The following is a 25,520-nucleotide window of genomic DNA, read 5'->3' on the forward strand; positions in this document are numbered from 1 at the left end:
CACCTGAACCTATTTGCTTGACACTACCATCCCGCATAATAATGTAAATCGAAATTGAGAGGATGCTTTTCATATGAGTCATGCCTACATACTCAAAGTCTTACCAGTTCACTCTGCAGTCGAAGAATCACTTCATCTTTCTCCTTCAGTTGCTGCAGCAAAGCCTCTTCTCTGGTCAAGTCCTAAAAAAATATAAGAAAAAGATGCCTTGTTACTTATTACCTTTTGACGCTGAACACCGCAGTTATCTGTGTGATGATACAGAACATTTTGGTCCAATTTGTCAACTCAAACAACTAACAGTATAAACAACATCTACCTGGTTACTGAACAGAAAAAAAGCAGTTGCAGTTTGAAGCACCCTCTAACCACCAATTAGAAGCCACTAGAGAAGACAAGGCCTGTTTTGGGCTAGTAAAATGGAAATTTACATAATGTAAAGATTTGAACTGATGCACAAACTGAAATTATTGTATATTTATATAGTTAAATACAGACTGTTTACTGCAGAGGACTCTAAACCGGTCCTCGAGGGTTACTGTGGGTGCAGGTTTTTGTTCCAACCCATCCAACACAAACTGTTTAAACAATGAGGTTTCTGCAGAAAAAACACCTGACTGCAATCCACTGATTGCGCTTCTAGGATACCAGATTGCTGGAAATGTTTCCTCTTACACCCACTGCGGCCCTTTCTGGAATAGTATGGGGACCACTGGTTTACTGTAACAAGCAGAGTTCAAAATTGACCATTTTTGTTCAGAGACGGGAGGAGCACTTTGGCCAAATGCAAATTGGTGAACCAATCAAAAACTGTAAATAAATACAGTACAGCTTGGAGCTCCTGACAAAGAAATAGGGCTCAAAGAAAAAAAAAAAACACTGAAAGGAAATTTGTCATTGAAACCTTCCAGCCGTTTGGTGGACAGTTAAAGTTATTATCAAAAGCTGTGTTATCTTTTGAATGTAATGTGCCAAACGATCTCAAGAAACACACTGTCTTATCAGAAGGTTTAAGTTAATGAGGATAGCAGAGCAATGCATGAATCATTTAAAGATGCACAGGCCTAGCTGCTAAAAATTCTACCCACGATGTGATCTCAACAAAAGAAGATATAAAAGAAGAAAAGAGTAAAAAGAAAGGTTTGAGAGAAGTAGAGAGGTGGACAGGTAGCCATTACTTCTTCAAAAGGGAAAATGGATGGTAAAAAGTTACAATAATTCAAAAATGGAGGGCAGACAGAGGAGAGGGCAGGAGAAAACGGAGAGTGCCTGAGGCCGACCATGAAGGTATCTGAGGAATCCATGGGAGTAATCCATCTGAGTGGACAGTTAGTGGAAAGTCAAGCGTACCATATACGGTAGCTTCACTCTAATCATGCTCACAGGGCATTAATAAAACAACCATTTTCTTGTCACTCAATTTGGAGGTGTTTGTTTTTCATTGGACATAAGGGCTTAATAAAATTCCACCATGCATAAGACATTTGGTTTCATGATAAAGCCACTTAATATTATTGTTGTGGGTAGTCGAACTTTCCCTGCCGTACTAAAATCTACAAGCAAGAACAAAATCTTAAAATGTTGAATTTAGTATCTCTTCTTTATATGTGCTACAAACTTACTGGTGATTAGATAAATCTTTAGGAGCAGGCCAAGCCCATCATACAAATAAAAACAGGATAATTTGTGCTTCACCAGGATGAGATCATCTGAAATTTACAGATAGTACACATGTAGTATTTAGTATTAACCCAATTTCTCAGTCTTCCATTGAATGGCAAAAGTAAAGGATGGGAATGTATTTCAAAAATAATGTGATTGGAACGGCCTTAGGTGGCGGTTAAGGGGGGAAGAAATCTGATCAGAATCAGCAGAGTGCAGCCACTTAATGTGATTTTGTGCTGCGGTTGAAGGCACTCCATGCTCGCAATCAGCAGCCTGCTGAAGAAGCCGTGGAGATGAATTGCATTCCCCAGGTTAGCAGAAATGATTCCATTTGCTCACATTCTTTTGGAGGTGCACGCTGCCAGTTAGAAATCATACTAATAATCTATTCAAGGAGTGTTTCCTTCAATATGTTAAGCCATTTACCTACATAGCTTGAAACTTTATGGACAGTAAAGTAAATAGCTTACATGGCTCTTGGCCAGTTCATTCATTATGGACTCTTAAAGAACATTTTCAACAACAAAAATGATTCTAAAAAAGTGGAACTTTATAAGTTGGCTTTCCCTGTCTAATAAAAGCTGACTTCAATTTCCAAAGCAATTTTCCCACAGCCAAAATGGAATTTGAACATTACTGAATCTCTATGGAGATTCTGTTATTGAATCATGGTCATTTGAGGGCATCAATGCCCAAATTCTGTACGAGGACCGCGTGTGAAAGAGATAAATTTAGTGATTCAATACTGTCTGGATAGCTCTCCCACAAAAGATTGTATCATTCCTATAGAAGTTTAGCCTTTCAAGCCTTTTTGAGACATATGCTGCTCTGACATTAGCCAGAAAAATACAGGGTTAGGGTTATATTTCTCACTCCTAATCCAAGCTCGATACCTGAATCAGAATATCTGTTGATATAGGATATGTATTGTTTCCCCTTTTGATAGTATTCAGGTTTCTATTTGAAAAAAAGCAGAAGAGCGAGTGACAATCTTCCGGGATGTGTCTAGGGAAGCTATTTACCCCGGAGTTACACCAGACATGAACACTTGCGCTGAAAGAACGGGTGCATAAATAGCCCACAGGTGGCTTTGTCAAGGCGCCGAGAGGCGTTTGGAAGATATTGGACCAGGTGTGTCAAAAATACGGCTCACGTACATACAAAATGCTTTTAATTTTTTGAGAAGGGCGTCGTAAAACTAAAATGTTATCTGTAATCAATTAAAGGTGTACACACATATTTACAAATATGTATCCAAGCAGCAGAAGCCTGTAAGTTAATTTAATGTAACAATGAACAATAATAATTTGACCATTCACTTCAAATGCTTCAGCTAAAGTGGCTCTGTTTTCTTGCATTCTTCTGAATAATTCATGTAATATAAGAGGTGTGTAAGTCAACCTAAATTGTACAGCTCTGGACATCCAAAATTACTTATTAAGCATACATTGTGAATGGATAAAAAGCATTTTGAATCTTGAGTCGAACCCTGGCCCCATTACCAAATATCAAAACGGAATTCAAAATATTGGCTTCATGTTAGAACTTCCTCTGCTGCTCGTGCTGCACTGAGATGAATTGCACTTGCATTCAGCTTCAAGAAAAAGTACAAGCCTTGCATATATTCTCCAAATGCTCGAGCAGGAACATAATGGAGATAAATTGCAAAGGTGGGCAGGACATATTGATTATAATGGTTGCAAATTGGATCTGCCAAAGAACGGCAGCCAGATCAGAGCTGTGAGGCATTCGATATATCTTAGTCTTCTCTCTTTCCTTTTAGAAAATACTGTGCTGTGGTATAATTGCTCATCAGTATGATGTTCCCCGAGTTCACTATTAGCAAAACAGAAAACAAGATTAAAATCATTAACACTAACATAATTTCTTCCGCCAAAACAAATTCATTCGGGACATCTGAAAATATGTATTCCATGGAAAAAGCTGCACAAAAAACCTCTTTGCTGTACTTTTGCAACCTTGTGTTTATTGCAGTATTTTTCTAAATAAATATGTTGTAAATAATTTCTCAGACTTTGTTAGCTACTTAAGTTAAGTTAGGTTTTGTAGTAGTGCACAATGTTTGTTGGCATTCTCACATTCTTTGATCACCAAGAGACTAAGCCCCAGTGTCCTTGAGGCCTATTGAAGCCCTTGAGTGGTGGTCCCAAAACTTGGGAGTAAAATCTAAAATGCAGGGCACGATGAATCATTATAAAATCGTTTGAGTATTTTTGAGTCTTAAAAAATATTTGGAGACTTCCAATAGTTACCTCGTCTCTGCCAAGGACACCTATTTTGGGGTTGGCTTATTGAAGGGTCTCTGACAAGTCATGTGACTGCCCTACATTTCCTTATATTTCGAACTGATTAATTTTGACAACAGTAAACAAACATTTATTGAAAAACTGGATTCCTCAACTTTTTGCCAAAATTAGGGCTTAGGAAAATACTTGACTGAACGTTGAAATGGGATGGCACGAAATGCTATGGCTGAGCAAAGGATCATAGAGCTAAACAACCATTCACATTAAAAATACCATTTGTGAAAATGTCTGATGATCTTCTAGTGTATGTTCCCTTAGTGAAATAAAAAGTGAGTGTATACAAATGTCATTTCAAAATCGACAGTTCTGTCCAAGAAGGCTCCTATGAAATGCACACGATGAGGGTTCATTTTTCTATGCACTAAATTACTGGAACTAGGACAAAAAACTAAACTGGGACACTGTGTGACACTGTAGCCTCTCAGGTGCTTCACTGAGATTATTTTTACTCTGACAGAGATGTTTTCTAGAGTGCCAGGCCAAATTCTTCTTTTTTCAGCCATCCGCTAATCCATCCTTTGCTGCCTTGATCTTCTGTGTCTGTGATATCATCCAATTGTTCACCTTTAAGAAAAATCCTGATCTCGACATTTCCCGCTATTTCATCATGCCTTCTGAAGTTGATGAGATGACTGACAATTTTTAACACACATCATGATGCTGCTGTTATTTTATTAGTTTGTTTTGTGGATGCTTCAGATTGGTTGAAAATATTTGAAATTACAGAATTAAATGAAAAGAACTAATGGCAATGATTTTTTTTCTGTTTTTGTAATATTAATATTACTTTGGTGATCTGTTTATATTTCCTGATGCCATACATTTTTAGCCATACAAGATCAGATGTTTTAGTATATAATAAACTGATACAAATATTTGCAACTGCTTTTTCAACCTACAACAGTGTTTCCCAACAACTGTACCACGGCACACTAGGAAATTACAAGTCATACATTATAATGTTCTGAGAAAAATCTTAATATTATAAAAGATAAGTAAACTATTACTACATTAAAATATGTACATTGCCTACATGTTTTTTCTTTTTTTAAATTAACCTCCCTGCCTTTCATCCTCTCATTCCACGTGATTCCTTGATATGTGAGCTTCTGTCGTCAAGCTGTGTCATAGCCTAAATTTCTGCCACTGATCATCCATGTGGGTAAAAAAAGTGTGTGTACACGTGCAATTGCCAAGTGACAGTGTAATACTAAGTAGTAATTGCTCGGATGTTTGGTATAAGTCCAGCTGATCTGAAGTCAACCCATTTTCCATTGGACAATACATTTTTTGTGGTACAAATAATAACGTTTTGTGGATTAAATATTTTCAGGGATTTGAAAGATGTTTTTTTTGTTTTGTTTTGCGTTGTCTGTCTGTGTTTGTCTCTTGGCGTTTGGATAGATTCCCTTTACACAGCACAGTGATCATTGGGCAACCATTGAACGATCAAAAAGTGGCTTTCCTTATTCACAATCTAGACAGAAGACCAAAACCGCCAAATGTTTGCTGATCTTACGGCTTAAGAAAAGATTATTAACTTGTGAGTGGGGCAGCGCGGGATTCTGTTGCAAAGGCAATACTTGTGTTAACAGTGAGGCAATAAAGTATTTAGTCAACCACCATTTGTACAAGTTCTCCTACTTGAAAATAATTTTTGAATTTTTTTTTTAGTTAATCAATGTGACTGATAACGCAGTTTTTTAGTATGGTTTCTTACAATTAAATAGATTGGATCAAATTATTGAATTAAGTAGATTTCTTCAGGATAAAAATGTTTTAAAAAAAGGTAAACATGACGGCATTCGCTGAAAAATAGCTCTCAATACTGCACTCTCATCACCACCGCGATCTCTCTCCAATCTGTTTGGTGTTCACTGAAAGGCTGCTGAGAGACCACTGCGAGATAGATGAGATCGCTGAGCGCATACCGTGTGCTCGCCTGTGCGTTCTTTGAGAGCTTGTTCCCCTTGGCGATCATTGCGAGACTGTTTTGGACTGAGTAAAAACTCTGAGGAGACGGTGGCAATCTGTGGAGATCATCTGGAAGATCATTGAAAAATCGTTCCGAGACCTTGACGACAACTTGGCACTCTTGGGGAGACTAGAAATGCATATTGTTCAACGGCCAGTTATTGCTAACCCTGTCTCAGGGGGGGTTTAATTTATCCTCAATACCTGTTTTGGCATTATTTTTCCAATTAAACATTGATCAGTTTTGAATTTCATTGGAGTTAACATGACTTAACTGAAGAGGTTTGCATTTTTTTTTTAATCGCACATTCCTCTTATTTTTCCAAGTTTCATTTTTTTATAGCCTCTTGTCACTGTAAATGTATTGTAGATGTTTACAGCAGCATTTAAATGAAAACCAATGGAATATAATCGATATACCTTTGTCATTACCTTAAATGGAAGGGACTTTTCACTGCACGGGCTAATAGGTAAAGACTGAAGACTGCTGGCAGGACTTGTCTCTGTACTCTGTAAAACAAGATAAATATAATCATGAGCCCACATGGTGAGTTTTTCTTCAGTACGGTGCATATTTTTTTGAAAGTTCTATAACGCACAATGGGTAACCTTGAGAGAAAGTGGGACATTGCCATTTTGGAATGAGAGCTTAACAGGTAATGATTTGACTGAGGATTTGGATGTCTGTTTCAAGAGGCTGCTTGAGAAAGGGGTTATACGGTAGCAGAGGATTGTTTCCTTTAACTGGGTAGTTTGTCAATGCGACTTTGCAGAACCTCAGAGAAAAATGGGAAAGATGATAAACTCCCAAATGTGGTGTTGGAGGCATGGAAAAACTGAGGGGAAGAGCTGAGCATCAGAAAGTCCAGGTTAGTGACTTAAAATATAATATAAGTATTTTATGTTATTGTCTATAGTTAGAGATGACAGTGTGTTTATTGATAACCATAAACACTCCACTGGCACACTAAGTTTATTAAGGAGACGGTACGCTCCAACGGCCTTTACGCCAGTGTTTAGAGTTATGCAAAGTAAATTAAATAAATGATTGCGCTCACCACAAACTTTAGACAATAACAGTGGTCACACTTTATTCCTTCCTGAATTGTGGCGCGGAGGTTTGCCTACGAACCTCGTATTTGAGGTGTCTTTGTTTACCATGTTTTCAAGTTTTACACTTTAAAGTACCTATGAGACATGTCAGCTCTCGGGACAACATAAACTGTGGTTTATTACTTATGCTGACCTTTTAAAAAGCAATAACTCCCAAGAATTATAGGTGTGACACGGCCCTAAATGTGCCATTGGTGATCAATGCCCGACCTCATGGGGAAAGACAGGCACGGACGGTCTCAGTGTCTTATCTTTTCAGCCTTTCAAAAAATAAACACATTCTTTTTAAGGTCACTCTTGTCCCATGGGCTCTATAGCACAACCAACACGACAATTAGATGTGGTTCAAGTAAAAAGCCTTTTAGATTTAGCATTCGAGGGAGAAGTGAGGAGTGGTGTGTATGTGTGTGTGTATGTAGGTGTGTGAGGTTGTATATGGGTGCGTGTGATACGAGAGGAGCTGCCTGGGAGCTCAATGTTTAATGACTTGCAGTAACCAAAGGGAACATGTCAAAAAATGATGAATGGTCTCAAAAAGTAAAGCGCGAATAGGTGTCTGACACACCCCTTTAATCACATGGTTATGTCCAGGTATGCTAATCTCAAGATGACATGTCCATTTAAATATAAATACAACGTTTTACATTCCATAGAACCTAAAAATAAGAGTTGGAAAAATCTGTTTCTTGATCAGGATTAACTTTCAAGTTGTGCTCATTTCAAAACAAGTTTAGAAATAATTTTACCATAAAAAAACATACATTTGGCAGAAAAATACCTAAAATTATTCTAATCAAATGACCACCTTGGTTGTTTTTTTTTTTTGGGGGGGAGCTAATGATGCACCAGCAAATCATAGAGGGCATACAAATAAAAGAGACAAACATTCAAACGTTACAGTGTTGTAATTAAACATGCTCTGCCTGCACACCAATAATAAAGGAGAACCACTAAACCACCAGTTCACAATAATGATGTCATTCATAATTATTTTTAACAGGGCAACGTGTACCATGCAACCAGACATTGCCTTATTGCATTTTGTCTTCTATTGTCATTTATCATCACAATATGCCCCTTTGTAGTCACTGGTACTCCCAATAGTCTGACTTCTGAGATGTTTAAGAGTCAGTGGAATGCAAAAGTGTGGTGTAACAAAATGGGAGCAAGGCAGTTATGCATGAATCCACCACTGACAATGACAAATGGGATTCTTTGTATTGGGGAAGAATATAGAACACATGGATAATAACATTTTCAGTGTTTTTTGGGGAGCAACCTAACTCAATACTGGGATGATAAAGATTATATGGGCTATCGAAAGGTGGCCAAGAGCGTGTGTGACAAAATATATATGTCAGCAATGTATAATCGGAAATTTGAGAATTATATGGAAATTGATCATGTTTGATGGCAGGTTTCTCAAACTTGTAGGTAAGTAACCATGCCATGCTGGTGATAGTGAGAAAGTAAGTGTAGATCTAATTGGCTACTGCAAACTTGAATTAAGACATTTGGTGGTTGTCAACAGCTTTTGTAATATGTTACCTATTGCTGTTATTGTTTTGAAACTGAAGCTAACTTTTAACAAAGGCTGGAGATTGTTGAATGGGTTCCTTTAAACAGAACACAGATGGGTCAAATTGTAAAAATCTCAAGCAAATATAATTGAGAGGACCCAGACATAGAGAGTTGCATGAGAGACCAGGAAAAGTTGGATATGCACACAAATGTGCAATTAGGATCAAATTGATCATTTTCTAACCTTGCTCTCAAATTATGTTTATTCCACCATAAATTGTTCAGAAAATTGTTGGTGCCAACTGGGACTTGAGCAATAAGTCTATCCAATTGATGGGAATGCAAAACATCAATCTACAGGGCATATTTTTAATATGCTTTATTCTAAAAGAATGGATTTCTGAAATGTTTCATCGTAAAAATTGTCGAACACAATTGCTTTACATTTATTTGCTATAGGTGAAATGTAGCTCATTGTTAAATGCAACCATATCATTTAAATTGGTTGATTTTGAATTAAATTGTGAAAGACTTTTTAGAATTGTAATATCAAATGTAAACCAATTCAAGTGGATTTTCATACACTTTCTGAATCACTGTCTTCTTTAGGCTCAATAGTACGATGAAGTTAATCTAAATTAAAAGGATGCCAGCCAATCACAAGTAACAGTAAGTGCACTCAAACAACCATTACCATTCACAAAAAAACACAGATCTAAACAGAGAATGAAATCAACATGCAATTTTGACGAATTTAACTCACACGCACTTATCCATATTTCATAATGCCTCTATTCACAGAAGCCCAGGGAGCATATCGTACATTGGTCAGACCATAATTTGTGGTCAAGTCTTTAGATCTTGCTTCAAAGGTTTTACTATAGTAGTTCTGGTGTGCGATGACGCATCTAGTCAGCCTTTCACACAATTTTGCTGTGCATTAATGGGCATGTTTTTTAAAGCAATATTCACTAGAGATTTATGCAAATGTTAGGATGACACAGTGTTAATGGATGTGCCAAGAGCTTTTGAAGGGAAACCTGCACCGTATCCTAGCTCTTTGTGATGTAGAAGCCTTTTAAAAAGAAACGCCGCAAAAAGTATGCTTCAAAACCGCCACTGTATGCGACTTAGCTATGCTAAGTATCTCTAGATTCTGTTTTTTATGGCATTTTTTCCCAGGTAATAAGCACAGATGGAACTTATCGCAACTTAGGAGAGGTTCTTCCTTTCAAAATTGAAATATACTAGGTCTTTAACAATTTTAAAACTATTTTTTAATCATTTAAGAATATATATGTATCATAATTATACAATGATGTTGAGAACATTTTCTTTTATGATAGAAAATTCAATTTTAAAGTAAAGGGAAACAAGGTTTAATGTAGGTATGTGCATGGGCAATAAACATCTTGCCTTTATTCTTAGTACTGATTAAATTACAAAAGGTTATAAAGAGAAATCTGTAGGGTCCACTTCAGGGGTGATTTAATAGAGTTGAAATCAAGCTAATTAAAAAAAGAAAAGAAAAAAAACAGGGGATGAATGTGTCCAGATGTAATCACTACATATATCTTTAGCCCAAAGCTGTGGTGCTTTAAACAACTCCCTGCTTTTTACAACCGAAAAAGACCCTTATCCATGTAGTAAAAAGAGACTAAGCACTCGTTTTAGCTTGTGTTCTAAGCAAATCACTGGAATATACCTCCTGGTTAAAACCTGTGCATTTGCATTTGACTATAAACGAGAATAAGTGTATCCTACCTCCTGCAGGGTGCGCCTCAATCTCAAAAGGAGGGTTTTAACAGCGGTGCAGTCCTGCTGCATCAGTCTCCAGGGGAGGGTCTCCACTCCAGGGGTCAAGGGATCGTCTTCCCTCCCCAAAAGTAGGGCCGAGCTACAATCGGCAGGAAGCAAGCTGGTCGGACGCCGCGGCTCCCTGGAAAGACAAGAACAAAGCAGAAAAGTTCATGAGGCCAGAATGTTTGTTTTCATATCAGACAGAAAGGATTGTCACTTGACTCATTCACACACAGTCTTTGAAATCCAGCATGTGACCTGACTGCATCCTATTAAACATTTTTGGACTGCTGTTTTTTAACCTGCAATCCTTGTGAGCATAAGTGGTACAGAAAATGAATGTTTGCTGTTTTTAAATGTGACCTGACATATCAAATGAGAGCAACATTCCACAAAGAGATTTAAAGATGAAAGGAAAAAATGTTTTGCTTTGTGAAAATTTCGGGATGGTCCTTTCCTCATCACACGTTTCAGAAGTCCTTTTATCAAGCTAAAGTTCTCTTATGATAAAAAATGTCCTTTTGTAAACATGAAGCGCCAAATATAATATTGAAATATAGTATCACAACTACTTCAAGATTTTTTAATAATATCAAATGTTTCCCTAATATCAAGCGGATAACATGCAAAATGTTCCAATAAGACTGCTATGTTTATGAAATATTTGGTTTTATAAAAATGCAAAAAAACATGCATGCTGTACAATAATAATAATTGGGTTTATACTAACACAAAGTAGATGGGTGATAAAAATTGAGAAATATTCTAATGCGCAAAAATGACCATTCCCGTTCATGCCTCTATATCGATAAAGAAAACATTGTTTTAAATAATGACTTAGATCATACTGTCAATTACCTTGTTTATAGTTGAAATGGATGATATTTAGGGATCCTTTTAGATGCTCTGCACATTGACATAAGCAAGTGTCTTCTGAGTATAATGTATGTTACTTAAATGAAAATGTATAATAGAAAGTGATGTCAGTATGCACAAAGCTCCAAGTGAGACTGAGAATGGAAAAAGGATGACAAAAAACTACCGCACCAAGTCAATACTGAGCTCTATAACTGCCAAACAAATGACACTTTCCAATGTTATTTTTGTTTCAAGGACAAACAGTGTAGAAGATGGTGCTAAGGAAATGTTTCAAATGTCTGGCTGACATAAAGAAAGGCCTGATGATTTCACATGCTCAAGGTCTGTGGGCTGCAATTTGCACAATGAGAATATGCTTTCAAATGTGACAGTATTTTCCTTTCTGGATTTTGCCATTTAATTCTAACCCAGATTCAACTCACTGTATAGTTTAAGGAGGGTGAAGAACATTCAATACTTAACTTCTCTGTGATTAGAATCTAGTTGGCAGTACATTGTTGCTTTTTTTTAGCGTACAAGAGAGCACCAGCACTCCTGTTGTCACTGTCTAAACCTTTTTGCGCTTTCTCGCTCCCATGTGCTCCTCCTAACCGCTTTTTCACACCCGTGTCGTGTTCTGCTTTGGTCCCCATGTCTCGTCAGTGGTTCTGCTACGCCACTCTAACATTCACGACACAACAGAAGCATTATCAGAGCATAATGTGTCCTACTGGGTGGTAGGGTGCACACCTGAGGTGCCTCCCATCTCCTGATGACAGGTGACACTGCGTCCCACTTTTCATTTCCTTCTAATCCTTGTTGAAACACATAAGAGTGAGCTTCCTTCATTTCATGTCCTGCTGTTATACTCTAATACGTGTGGGTTTGTATAAGTGTGAATCATCATCAATCAAGTCAAGTCCCATTTATTTATATAGCCCTAATAACAGCAATGTCTCAAAGAGCTTCACAGGCCCTCAATTGGAAAAAAAAATGATGACATTCCCTGATTTAAACACAATGACTCCACTTCTTGTGTGTTAAGTAGAGCATTTGTGCTCAATGGAATCAGAGACTGTTGATTATAGTCCAATGATTTGCTGTGACACAGTCCATCTTGTCAGTGTGTTTAGCTGTGTATGTGTTTTTTGTTTGTCTTAATCTAGTTGCCCATGATCGGTAGCTGAGACAAAGCTTTGAGACACAGGTTAACAACTTTTTTTAGAATACCACAGCAGAGTTAATGTTTCATTGTTCGATTCAAGGCACCCAAGTGCTAGATAAAGCAAAGTGGCCTCGAAAAACAAACAATCTTTGACAATGGACAGCGAATTCCCTTCGAGAACACCTTGAAAAGCTGATAAATTCACAGTGTTCTGTATTATTTTAAGACAACCATTTGCCACATGCAGCTTGCAACAAAAAAACTGTCACAGCACATCATTTTGTTTGCTAGAATGAGCAGACTAGTTTCTGGTTCAGGAAGGATTTTTTTTAAAAAGAAGGGTGCAATATGATTCTGGGAGTGTGGACAGCAAGAGAACGCAATAATAAAATGGTGTAAATATACTGCGTATGCACATTTATCCATATCCGACTTCGATCTATATATATCAATATACTGAAATATGTAGGCATGGGCCACTATCAGCGTCTGACTAATCATGAGGAAAATATTGCAGGATAAATGTATTTCACTTGCTGCTTTGTATCATTTTAAAATATCTGGGTAAATAGCCGATGTGAGCAAGATCGCCTCATATTCGCATTTCTGGGCTTACTTGTGTTTGAGCTCGGTTTTTATTTTCATTCATATATTTGTGATTTGGATGTTCTCCCTTTGCTTGTGTAGGTTTCCTCTGTGTGTTCCAAAAATATGCACATTAGTTTATGGAAATATGTATGTATTTGCTGGATGTATACTGTATAAAGAAAACACAGGAACTGTGTGGAGTGAGTTGGTGAAACATTGTTTTCTTATCAGCAACAAGTTTTAAACAGTAGGGAAATTACAAGGGGCAGATGGGTCAGATCATGAGAAGTTTATATTTACATACACACGTGTCGCACCATCAGTGTGATCCTGAGGAAATAATGTAATTGTTCCCCCTAAAAACATGTTTGAAGTTTGTAAGTGTAAATGCAAATGGGTTTATTTGTCTTTATTCATCGCACTAAATGTTTTCCTTCCTCCAACAATTCCCCACACTCCTCTCCACAGCGGTCACCTTGTTTTTTCCGCATTTTGGCCTTGTATTGGTTTTTTTTCCCCTCTCTCGCATTTCTCAACAGAAGTGGTCCCTTTCCGGGTGTGAAAAAAAAGGCAATTATCTGCCTTTTATTACTTTTCATTAGTTTACTGCTGGCGGTGGTTTACTACCAAGTCAGCAGCGGCTCATGTTAACACGCACTGACGCAGGCAATAAACAACTGTGTAAAAAGAGCGGCCACTGTATGCAAACTGACAAAATGTTGAGTAAGTGCATGGCAGGGGGAGAAATGACGGCATGAAGCGTCCAATAAATTATAAAATACGGAGGTAGTTCATCAGTCGCATTAGGGAATTTGCCATACATAGAGAGCTTTGTATAAATAATAACAGTAGATGATTTCCCCATTAATGCACATAAAGTAAATCACGCAATTACATAAAATTTTCAAGGACGACAATTGAAAACAATTATCAACAAGTGTGTGTGCGGTGTTTATCATACACTTCCTTAAACAAGCAACCGGAGCCTTGATCGTGCTCGTTTATCACCGCTTGCTTGTACATGTCAAAATGCAGTCTGTTCATCTGCGTGTGGCACCTGAGGCAACAGGCATTTTAACGCCGCCATTAAAATTATTAGGAGCATCTGTGACAATGACTGAGCGCCAGCCAAAGCTCTAGGCAGCGAGTCTAATCGAAAATTCTTGACTTCAAGAGACAAAAAAAAGCAGAGTATAAAAGAAATGTCATATAGTATTGCTCACTTCTTTAATTAACTTTGCTGTTTCATCTGCGAGTTACAAAAACTGTTTTTTTTTAATGGCAAAAACCGCCAGTATGTTAAATTTCGCTTTTCTACCCATCTAGGTTTAATAGGGGTCCTGGGATAAAAAAAAATGTGAAAACAAAGTGTGAAATGCGCGATCTGATAGGGTTGTCTCTGTGTGAACACAGAAATTGCATGCCTTTCAGGTGATTGCTGTCAAACAAAACAGAAAAAAATACAGGATTTTTGCATTACTCTCTAAACCCTATAATGGAATTGAATGACGTTTTTTTTACGGGATTTCAACATAATATATCTTGAGGTTTGAGATTAGGGGTGCACCTATCCCAGATGGTTTTGGAGTAGAAGGCGGACTGCACCCTAGACTGGTCGCCAATAAGCCGTAGGGTACACACAGGCAACCACCCGCACTCACAATCATACCGCCACTGGGCAAGAATTGATCTCACGCTTCCACCAAAATCAAGCAAGTGATCCACTAGAATCCAGGGGTATGCAAACCGGGCCTCGAGGGCCGCTATGAGTGCAGGTTTTTGTTCCAACCGATCCAACAGAAGCAGTTTAACCATTAAAATTTCTACTGAAACAAGAAGCACTTGATATCTAAGATATCAGATTGGTGGAGATTTCCTCTTTCAGGTTGGAAAAAAAACCTGCATCCATCAGGTGGCCGTAAAGTTTTTCCATCAGCTGCATTTTTATTACAAATACGTCGCTAATGAACAGTTCTTCATTCAGAACCCATCTTAAACTGCTACATTTGACATCTCTTTAAGCTTCTTACATCTACATTTTATGTCTTGTCATTTTATTCATCAGGACAGTAAGATTGTGGAGGTTCCACTTCTTTGAGGTACTTCTCAGTTACAATTAAATTGCAACTAAATGCTTCGCTATCCAGGGTGGATCTGGTTTGTCAACACGCAATGGAAGATGCAATGCCAGGTCAACTTAGGAGAAGAAGAGAGGCAAGGCACCATCGAGGGGCACTCTCAATTTAGCACTTCATTTATGTCTTAGCCTTCACGTACCGTCATGGGCTTCGAGTAGCACCCAGACCAATAAGATCATCGCCACAAATGGTGAGTGAACTTAGCCTCAAGAACACAAAAATCACACTTGAACTCGGAGAAAAATAGAAAGCCTTTCACCTCTTGAGAGGTAAACCAAGATGACGGATATCTTTTCACGCTTGAAATACTTTTTAGAACCAGTTTCGAGATTAATAAAATACACATTTTAGAAATTCAAAATATGTATTTTTTTTATAGGGACAACATAATCCTGTCAAATATTTGAGGATAATTTCCTAATGTCACAAATGTACCTCACCATTCACTTAGAACTTTTTAGAAAGATATAAACTACATGGCTATAGCCTAACCGGCTGACCCTTCTTAGAGAGAAGATGTAGCTGTTCGCCACATTTGATATCAGACGGCGTACTACAGGCAGAATTTCACTGTAATTATCTGGAGAATGGATTTTCACTGTGCCAGTCGGCAGTGTCAAGTTAATCTTTATCTTGTTCCATCTACACATACTCTCCTTTTCTTCGTGAGACAAGAAAAGCGCAAAAAATACAACCTACGTGAGAAAAAAATATGGCAAAATGTTGTTTCATTTAGTAACGAGAAGAGCCAGTCTGCACAAACTTCAGTTTCCAAGTTTATTTTGTCTTCATAAAGGTTGCCCTTCTAACTAATTCATCATGACTGAGCCCTGCGCTGGCAAAAGAAGTGTGTTCTTTTTAAAAAAAAAGAATGAAAGCAGTTGAAGTAAGTTCAGTTAAAACTTAGCGACAACTTTTTCAGCACAGTTCATGCTACAACAATCTATGTATAATCCTCCCAAGTGGGGTAATAAGAAAATCAATAGTTCGTGATAGCTTGAGATCTACAGAAAGATGTGTTGTGCCAAGGGAGAAATAGTGTCAAATGGGTTATCGGGAAAATCATAGAAATTGGTCAAGCAACCAATATTATTGCAGTTTGCGCATTATGCAGATGGGTTGAAAGCTACTACAAATGTTCAATTTCCAAAATGTGTTTTTTACAAAATTGTATGATTGAGGTTTTTGGACTGCTATTTTTGAACAATTAATGAAGAGGTATAGAATGGTACACGTCTGTAAGGATAAAAAGATACTAGCTCAAAACTGCACGGTAACATTTTCGTGTTTGTCTGTTTCTGTCAAAATTGTTGGCATGGGGTAATTTGTGGCTCAGGGCCTGGGGTGAGTTGTGCCCTTGGAGAGCCACTTATAACTCGTCCGGGATCAAATTTTGTATACTCATCACCTGACAAAACTGGTTCTTCTGCTTGTTTGGGTTAAGTGTCTCCAAAAATCATACATCCTTTACCAAAAAGAAAAGCAAGAAAGCCAAGAATTACAATGACGTAAAAACGGGGATTGTGACAGACACAAGTGAGAAAAAGGCAACGAAAGAGGGCTTCAACAAAGAAAAGAAAAAAGATGAAAAGGCTGTCATTGAAAATAAAAACAATGAAAATCTGGGGAAAATCTCTGAAAGCCTTGAATTAAATCAAAAACAAGAAAAAAACAGTAGCTCAGAAGAGAACAATGTTCCCATTCTATTTGATGATACTACTGATTACGAGAGTTCATATGTGACAGGGAGTCGTCTGCATTATGGACCATGGAGAAGCGTAAGTAAAGAACCATCCCAGAACTAAATATAATGTTGGAATGTGGGCGAAAGTTGAAGGTGATTATTTCAGTTCACAGTTCCTAAAGAAAAGTCTTAAGCAGTCTGTAGATAGAAAGCCCATCTTCACATATAAGACAAGGTTTTATCACGAGCATCCCCACGGAAAAAATCTTGGGGAAAAAAAAGAATGTTACTTTTCCCACAGCTCATGACCAGTGGTGAAGGTAGGTATATTGATCGAGCAGAAAATACAGAGCTTTGCCATTCCACTCATCTCGTTTCCAACAACAGACCGTTGCTGAGTCCACATCAATGAAGACCTTGCACCGATTCGTCTGTCGATCTCCCGCTTCATCCTTCCCTTACTTGAGAACAATACTCCAAGATACTTAAACTTCTTCACCTCATCCCTAACCTAGAGAGGGCACTCCAATTTTTCCAAGGCAGGACCATGGTCTCAGATTAGGAAATGCTGACTCCCATTCTAACCACTTCACACTTGGCTGTGAACCACAATAGCAAGAGTTAAAAATCATAGCCAGAGGAAGCCAACAGAACAGTATACTCAACACAAAGCAAGTTATGCTGTCAGAATATGAACAGAATAGATGACAAAGGGCAACATTGGGCAAGTTCAACCCACATTTACTGCCAAGTTGAGCCCAAATTTACCTTGGAGTCATGTTTTAGATGGAAAAAAAAACGTGAGTGAGTGTCGTTTTTGTCTTCCAATGTAGTACTAAAAAAAACTGGGGCCCAACTAATTAGTTTCCTCGTACTGAGCATTTATATGAAATTGGCATATAAATTAGAACCTTTTTAAATGCCACTAGGCAGACCTTAGTTTGTAAAACTCCACATTTAGATATAGATTTTCCACAGAGGCTTTTCTAGCTTTGCTCGCTGATACATAAAAGTATTGAAATGGCCCCTTAAAGAATGTGCAACAATGTAGCAGATGTGATCCATTTAAACAGCTTACATGTTTACACTAGTCATTAAGATACATGCAGCTCAATGTTTACAATTATTATATCAATGAAAGTGTAAATAGGTAGTGTGACCTGCTTGCAGTTTGTCTTCTATGTAGTTCCGTGATTTGATTTCAATCGCTTTTTAGTCATACCGCTCTGCAAAGGAGAAGATTTGAACGATATTATACACTTCCCTATTATGGGAATAACCACTTTGTACTTTCTCCATGCCAGCTCATCCTGGTTCTGACAGAGAGAGGCATAAAGGCATACAATCAAATGCATTTGTTGTGATTCACAACAACCGTTCTGCTGTAAGACCCATTCCTGTCATCAGCTGTCACTTGATTTTGTCGCTAACCTCAACCTCCTTCCGCCAGTCACTGTGCCCGCAATATAAAGGCAGTCTCCCAGATGGCTCAAGCAAGCGGTCGGGGTCCCTGGGATCCATTTGGTCATTTTATATTCTCTCCCTTGTCCCTCGCCGCAGGAGGCAAGCCTCCCAAGCTTCCTATAATCGTGGATGGCTCTTCAAGTCTGCCTCACGGACGTGAAATGCCAAACCTCTCGTATCCTTCGCGAGGGGGCCCTTTTTTTTTAATCCGTCTATATTCCAGCCCATCGCTGTGGCTGCCTCATATGCACGAGTATGCAGGAGATGAGTAGCTTGATGCACCAGCGTAAAGTGCCGAGTGATTGAATGTTTGATCTTTCGAGGAATCCCTAAGCATTACAGAACCATAATTTTACCATATATCAGGTCCAATTCGAGAAGGTTGACCATCACTCTTTCCTGTTCCCATGAAAGTGGGATCTTATTTTCTGTTTATACAAAAACACCTTGCCAACAACAAGCCCACTCATGGCCTGTTAGAGCAGACCTTAAATTACAATATTACATTTTCAAATTCTACCCAGTCACTTTTAATAATGAGAATCAAACTGTAAGCAGAGATATGCAAAAATGTAAAATACCTTGAACAAGTACAATGTGGGAATTTTCAATATATTTGCTTGTAAACCTGATAGAACGATATCAGAGAAGAAAACTAATAAAAACAACTAAAGAACCGGCATATGAGAACCATAGAATTGATTTTGCTTCTCACAAGGTAGCTTCTTGTTAGAAAACAGCAAATTATGTCCAAAAAAAAAAAAAAACTGAGAAAATTAAAAGCTGGAAATGTAATTTTCAAAACGTTCAAATTCATTTCCCCAGTAATGTTGAGACTGCATGCAAACATTGTCCATCCACAAATGTCAATGTATATTATTGACAGAAATCTAAATCATTTGTAGTTACAAGGATGAAATGCTTAAAATATAATTGAATAAGGACACAAAGCCTATTTAACCATGACATGATAAATGAATAATGTGCAGTTGCTTGCACTTATCCTCTGCACAAACCTGCTTCTTTGGCATCAAGAGACAAGGTAAAACACCAAAATTAAACTTAGCCTCCTTACTTATTTGAATCTTAAATTACTTTTGCCCATTGACTCACTGAGTTCAATGTGTTAAACAGTTAAAGCCTTGGGAGTACTCACTGAGTGCTGGGGCTTAATTTCCTATTGTAAGACTGAGATCAGACTGCCTTATTTACAACTCAGCCAAACATTAAAGAGGAAGGGACGCATTGTTAAGAATGAGAATGGCTGACAAAGAACTTCAAAGTTTACGTGTGTTTGCAAGAGTGTGTGAGTGTGAAGCAGATGTTCGGTATGGGCCTATCAGAGAGCCAGCGGTGTGTTGCAGCTGATACCCTGGACAGTCAAAGTGACTGGCAGGTTCGTGTGTGGCCCTTTTGAGTGTGCCGGCTTTGCCTCTAGCACATCAATGTCCCGCTCAAGGGAACGAGGAACCTGAGAGATAGCGAAGAAAGATATTGAGGCACACTTAACCCAAGGCAATCTAATTTTGGGCTGACTTTTTGAGGGTTTTTTTACTATCACCCCCAAATCCAGCCTTCAAATGCATGTGCACACCCAGAAGCTAATTGAAACCTGCAGGTGGGTCATGCTGTACGTTGAAGGGGAAAATTAACTCAGACATCTCTCCATTATGTGCTCTGTCACTGTCAAATGTAAAAATTATACTCAAATGGCACTTGTCTGACATTTCTTGCTTTCATATCAAAAAATATTTTATTGCTGTGTTTGACAACTTGCAAAAGTGTTATTATAGCAGTGAACTAAAATTAGTCATGACCCTTTTTTTTTTACATCATATTGGCAGTTTTTGTGCCGCAGTAAGAAAGCACTTTTTGAGAGGAGACAAAGCCGTTACTGGCATAACATTCAACATCAGCATACAAAGCCATAGATTTCTCTTTCTGGTTAAACACAAATATTATGAGTATGCTTTCATGGAGGACTGTATAAATCGGATTATTATGAGACTGACATTATGAGGATCTAGACAGATAAAGGTTTAACAATGTCTCTAAATAATTCATCAATGATTAAAATAGTTGTTTGTCAATAGACGAGGAGTTTCACCTCAAGAAGACAAGGGAGTGAATATGTGATTTTATATGACCTGGTTTTCTGGAACTGCATTCTATTTTGTATTGATGCCCATCAAAAATGAGAAGCTTGGCAAGTCAAACTGAAAATACACAATGTTAAAGAGATGTATTTTGTGACGTTACCATTTTACTATACACGTTCTTCTTAGAAAATGTTCCAATTTTATAAACAGATGGCCAATTTGATACAAATTGATACGTTGAGAAAGACTGAATTTAAGAAAAACTAGATGTTTTAACCAAAATATTTTGTGAGTGTCCGAAGCTGCTCCTCAATAGAAAACACAAAAAGGATCAGCCAAGGATAAGTTACATCTTAATGGTGTCATGGAGATGTGTCAAAAGAACTATAGACACACGTGTCAGTCAACCAAAAGGGGGGCTGAGAGGGCTTTTTTTCCCCCAAATGAAAGATCTTTAGGCCTTCGGATATAATTCAATAGAGGAACACTTAAACTCGGCCTTGTCAGACAGAACCAACCACAATAACACAGCTGACAAAACCTTTCATTCGTAATCCAAAAAGCCTTCTGCAGAGCAACGATACAGAGAAATCGGGCAGATGTGTGGTGAGCCTTCTGTTTTAGCTGTCAACCAAGGAAAGATATGAGGGGAAGAACAGAATACTGCTTGCATATTTGGTCAAAGAGAATGTATTAATGTTTTTTTATCCTTTAGCACCCAACTGTGCTACTCTTGTCACCGCAATCAGTCTGGGGAGGGGGGCATACAATGAAGCATGCGAGTAAATTCACAAGGAAGATCAGCCATTTTCTTGAAGAAATGGCAGCCCCTCCAGCAACATGATATGGTCTAGCTTTAGCTATTCTATTGGGATCCAATGCACGAGCTGTTGCAATGTTTCACACAGATAATGCTAAACACTGTCAGCAGGGTATTCTTTAATGGAACTTTTGGCCAGTCCATTAGTTGAGTTAATTCTCAAGTTGCCTTATTTCCCATTTCCATTTGATAGAGCATGAAGACAAAAGCCAATTGTTTGTGAAAAAGGGTCACTAATAACAAAGATAACAAAAGTATTGGGTACTAACACAATGCCTTGTGCATTAGTATCTGCTTGGGTCTAAAGGAGGGTGGGAAAAAATGCTCTAGCACCAATATCCTAATTTAAACAAACAGAAGGGATAAATTGTTACCTGTAACAGTTGTCTTTTACTGGAATGCGATCTCCTGATTGATCAATAGGGGAGTGGAGTAAGTTGAGACAGGATGCCAAAGACTGACTGGAGTCTTGCCTAGAAACTGTGAAAAAATAAAAACAGGAGTATAAAATATGCAGTTTCATAATTAACATTTTTAACAGGTCAGTGCATAGTCTGAAACACATTGCTAAATTATAAAGTATCCAAAGTGGAGTTTATCTGACTGTTCTACCATTATAAAAGCCCCATTCAGACGTACAGATTATCCAGTCTGGTAGTATAGCGGTATTTAACCACCACACGGTTCAACCATTGCTGGTTCTAAAACACAGACATCTGTACTAACTTTAGCATCTTCCATTTAAGAGTATAGAGGTTCCCACCCACTTCTATACCCTGCCTCACTACATCCATGTATCTTCTTCTAGATCAACTTCCTACCAATCTTCTTCCGATACTCTGCTCTGGACATAGTCAAACCATCAAAGTCTGGTAATTTCACAAGAGTAATTATAATAGTTTGAGGCTTAATTGCCCATCCTGTGTTTGGCAATAATACAAATTAACAAGTGCAGTCAACTTGCAGTTGCATAATTCTTAACTGAATGAAAGCGGTGACAATGTCATTTCAAACGGTGTCTGGATACAACCTGAAATTGGAGTCCATAGAAAAAGAACATTGGCACCAAAAAGATAACCTCAAAAATACTGGTTACCCTATTGGGTCATTTGTAAAAAGTACATCTATTTCTTTGAGCCAATACAACATTCAGGTACAATGTGTACTGGTAACAAAATTTGAAACCCCCAAAGGGCCAACTCTACAATTCAAGGAAGGGGGGGGAAATTACGAGTACAATGATGCGTGTTTTAGATAGAAAAAATATTATTTTAAAATGAGAAAAGAGGGCAATAGAGTGGGTAAGCAGGTCAAGTGAAGTATATTATCATTGTCAATTAAAAAAAATCTCAAGTCACTCAAACCGCTGTTGCTTTCTTCCCAACTGAATATCGCTATGAGTTCCATTTTTTGTTCTATAGTTTTTGCCCCTCACATCTAATGATGCCTAGTGGACATCAAACAGACCTCAGCAGCCTAAGACTATTGGTTACAAATTGCAACGTAATGCCTTGCTCTTTAACAAAAGACTTCAAAGGCCTTTGAGAGAAAGGTTAAAATAAAAAAATGCAACTATGAGGCGACGTGGGGGGCATGTGAGGCCAGGCCTGTGTGTTTATACCTGCAAAAACATGAAACTTTATCGCATTAATTGAAGCACTTAATTCCACACTAAAGTCTGTACACCATTAGGGCTGATGACTAAGGATCCTCATTCTGGGTGTGTGTTTTATTAATGATGGTGGCTTCTCTGGCGCAACATCAGCCAGCGTCCTTTGAGATCTGTGGAAGCGAGGTTAAAAAAAAAACACATTCCCTTCATTGTTTACAAAAACCTCAAGTAAGCTTTAACCTGGCTTACATTATTACTCTTTAAAACACATTAAAAATTACTCATCCTTTCGCAATGTTAATTGTCCTCGACAGTGAGTTCAAACTTGTTCCAGTTAATTGCGCATAAAATGTTTAGATAGATGCTCATTAATACTGAACATGTGAGCAATTTAAAGGCCTCTATCCACCTGAAATGCGTATATTGTATGTGAGAGAAAGCCAGAGTGCAGGGAGACATATGATAACATCTAGCTCTAACATTTCAACAAATTATAATTGAGATAATGTATCAGAATAAACAAAATTAAATATTTGCCTTGAACATTGAATATTAAATAACACTCTACAAGTATATACAACCTGCAGGAAAGCCAATTCTACTTCTTGAGGGTTTTTTTCTCATTATTATTGATGAAAAGTGACACTTTTAGTACTTTATCCATTGACGTCTGTTCCTCCACTCATCAAGAACATGAGCTGCCGAACTGTTTCTCACAGGAAAGGTTGCTTATTTATTCCCCATATTTGGGTAATGCCCCAGAAAAAGTGTATAATAGACTTTTGTGAAATATGTGGTGACAGACTCCTATAGTTTCGTTTCATTGTTTGCCCTATATGGTCTGTCAACTTATTTCCTTGGAAGACGACGAGTGAGTGTCGCAATTAGAGATGCATAAGGCGCGCTTATCTCTTCAGTTAGCTGTACAAAGAGGGCGAGATGAGACGAAATCTACTGTTTGAAAGTGAATGTCATCATCTCCACAGTACTATTTGGAGCCAAGTCACTCTTGTAGGAGCACATAATATTCCACTGTAAATGCAAATAGCAGCACAGAGTCAACAAAGCCTCATTCATGTTGCCTCCGAGTTGCTATTTACTTGCACAACGTCCGATTTCATTGATATTTAAGTGAAAAGTACAATTTCAGGACAAAAAGCCACATTACACCATATTTTATACAGAGAGTTTTGTTTTTGTTTGATTCTAGAGGCTTTTATTATCAACTTAAATGAAATAAATAGATTTTTTTAAGTGAATAATTAATTCCAAGCCACCTTGCCATATCTTAGCTTTTGAACACAATAAATGGAGTTGTCGACGGCATGCTGCATGTTACAAAGTGTTGTGTCAATAGGCCTTAACACATTTCTGTAAGGTGCGTTCACACGCACAAATCATTTAAACCCATGGTGTCACACTATTTCATTCCAAAAAAAAAAAAAAAACACTTGCCACACTTGGCAGCACTGCACTAGTCAACATGCGTACCTCAAAATCATTTCTCAAGCATGAGGCATGCCTTAAATGAGGCAACTATATCAAAGTTGTGTGGCATGTGTTGAAAGATTGGGAGAGACTGTAACTGGAGGCACCAAAATGGATGTGAGGCGCATCAAAGAAAAACACCATGGCACGACTGAGTGATATATGTGATCAAAACAGAACTCTCTAGGCTGTTCACACAAGAAAAAAAAAATACATGTACTGTGGATCTACATCCAAAAAAAAAGCATGCGAAGTATCTAAATAAATAAATAAATAAAAGTAATTAAACAAACCACAATTAACAATTCTCGGAAGACTTCAGCTAAGTGACTTTTAGAAAGGATTAATTCACAAGCATTTTTCGTTAACAATTCGGTGAGTGGGTTTTAATCAGGCCATCTCAGAAGAAAACCACTGCAGGCAACAGCACCATACAAACATACTGATAATTAGGACTTTTTTTTCTCCTGTATTCCAATCAAAGTCAACATGGCACCAACAGTCGGGTGTCTTAAGAGTTGACTGTAGGGGTATTTATTCTCTTTAGTGAGTTGAGAAAGATTTTATTTTACAGGTCACTTCAACAATTATTCTACTAGACTTGCGGGATAAGTGTTGTGACCTAGAACTTCTCTGCAATGGCTCAACACATTCTCTCCTGTCACAAAGGTCACTTGGAGCACACTCCTCAATTGAACACAGAATTAGACTCAGTGAACTCTCAAAAGACCTGCTCGAAACTTTCCAAAAAAAAAAAAAAAATCAACAAGGACTTAGAAAGTAAAAAAAAATCTAATGTTTAAATTTATCGAGACTCCACAGTGACCCAGCTAATCTCTCACTATTTATCAAATGCCTACAGTCAAGATTTTAAATTCCTTTTATAGGACTGAAATTTACAATATGACTTAGTATAAAAAATGCATTATCAAACAGGCAGATACTTATTCTAAACACCATGTGTAGCCTCATTTGCAGTCAGAAAGACCTCCTATTGACCAAATCGGGACTTCCATGAGATTGATATTGATGTATTTATCAGACAAGTGGAAACAAACAACAAAATCTCTGCATTCCTTGCTGGGTCACTAAATACCTCAATGAAGCAAGACAGAAGACATTTATCTCAAGCTTTCTTGTTTTTAGGTTGTTGTATCACAGCTGCCTTTTAAAATCCATAACAATCATTGAAATTCTTGACTCT

General features: G+C 37.8%; 1 protein-coding gene across 8 annotated transcripts in view; it reads right to left on the bottom strand.

Annotated features, from left to right (window-relative positions):
• Positions 1–25,520, bottom strand: part of LOC144215400 (serine-rich coiled-coil domain-containing protein 1-like) — an 82,662-nt gene that overhangs the window by 45,592 nt on the left and 11,550 nt on the right. For 7 of the 8 annotated variants that reach the window (XM_077744293.1, XM_077744291.1, XM_077744294.1 and 4 more), the window contains exons 6-9: positions 21,591–21,696; positions 10,365–10,539; positions 6,387–6,476; positions 105–182 (exon numbers count right to left, since the gene is read on the bottom strand). In XM_077744293.1, coding sequence (XP_077600419.1) covers positions 105–182; positions 6,387–6,476; positions 10,365–10,539; positions 21,591–21,696 — 449 coding nt within the window. The remainder of the gene's footprint in view (positions 1–104; positions 183–6,386; positions 6,477–10,364; positions 10,540–21,590; positions 21,697–25,520) is intronic. The other variant, XM_077744292.1, reaches the window with a different exon arrangement.

This window comes from Stigmatopora nigra, chromosome 22 (genome assembly GCF_051989575.1).
Source record: "Stigmatopora nigra isolate UIUO_SnigA chromosome 22, RoL_Snig_1.1, whole genome shotgun sequence".
Classification (NCBI taxonomy): Eukaryota; Metazoa; Chordata; class Actinopteri; order Syngnathiformes; family Syngnathidae; genus Stigmatopora; species Stigmatopora nigra.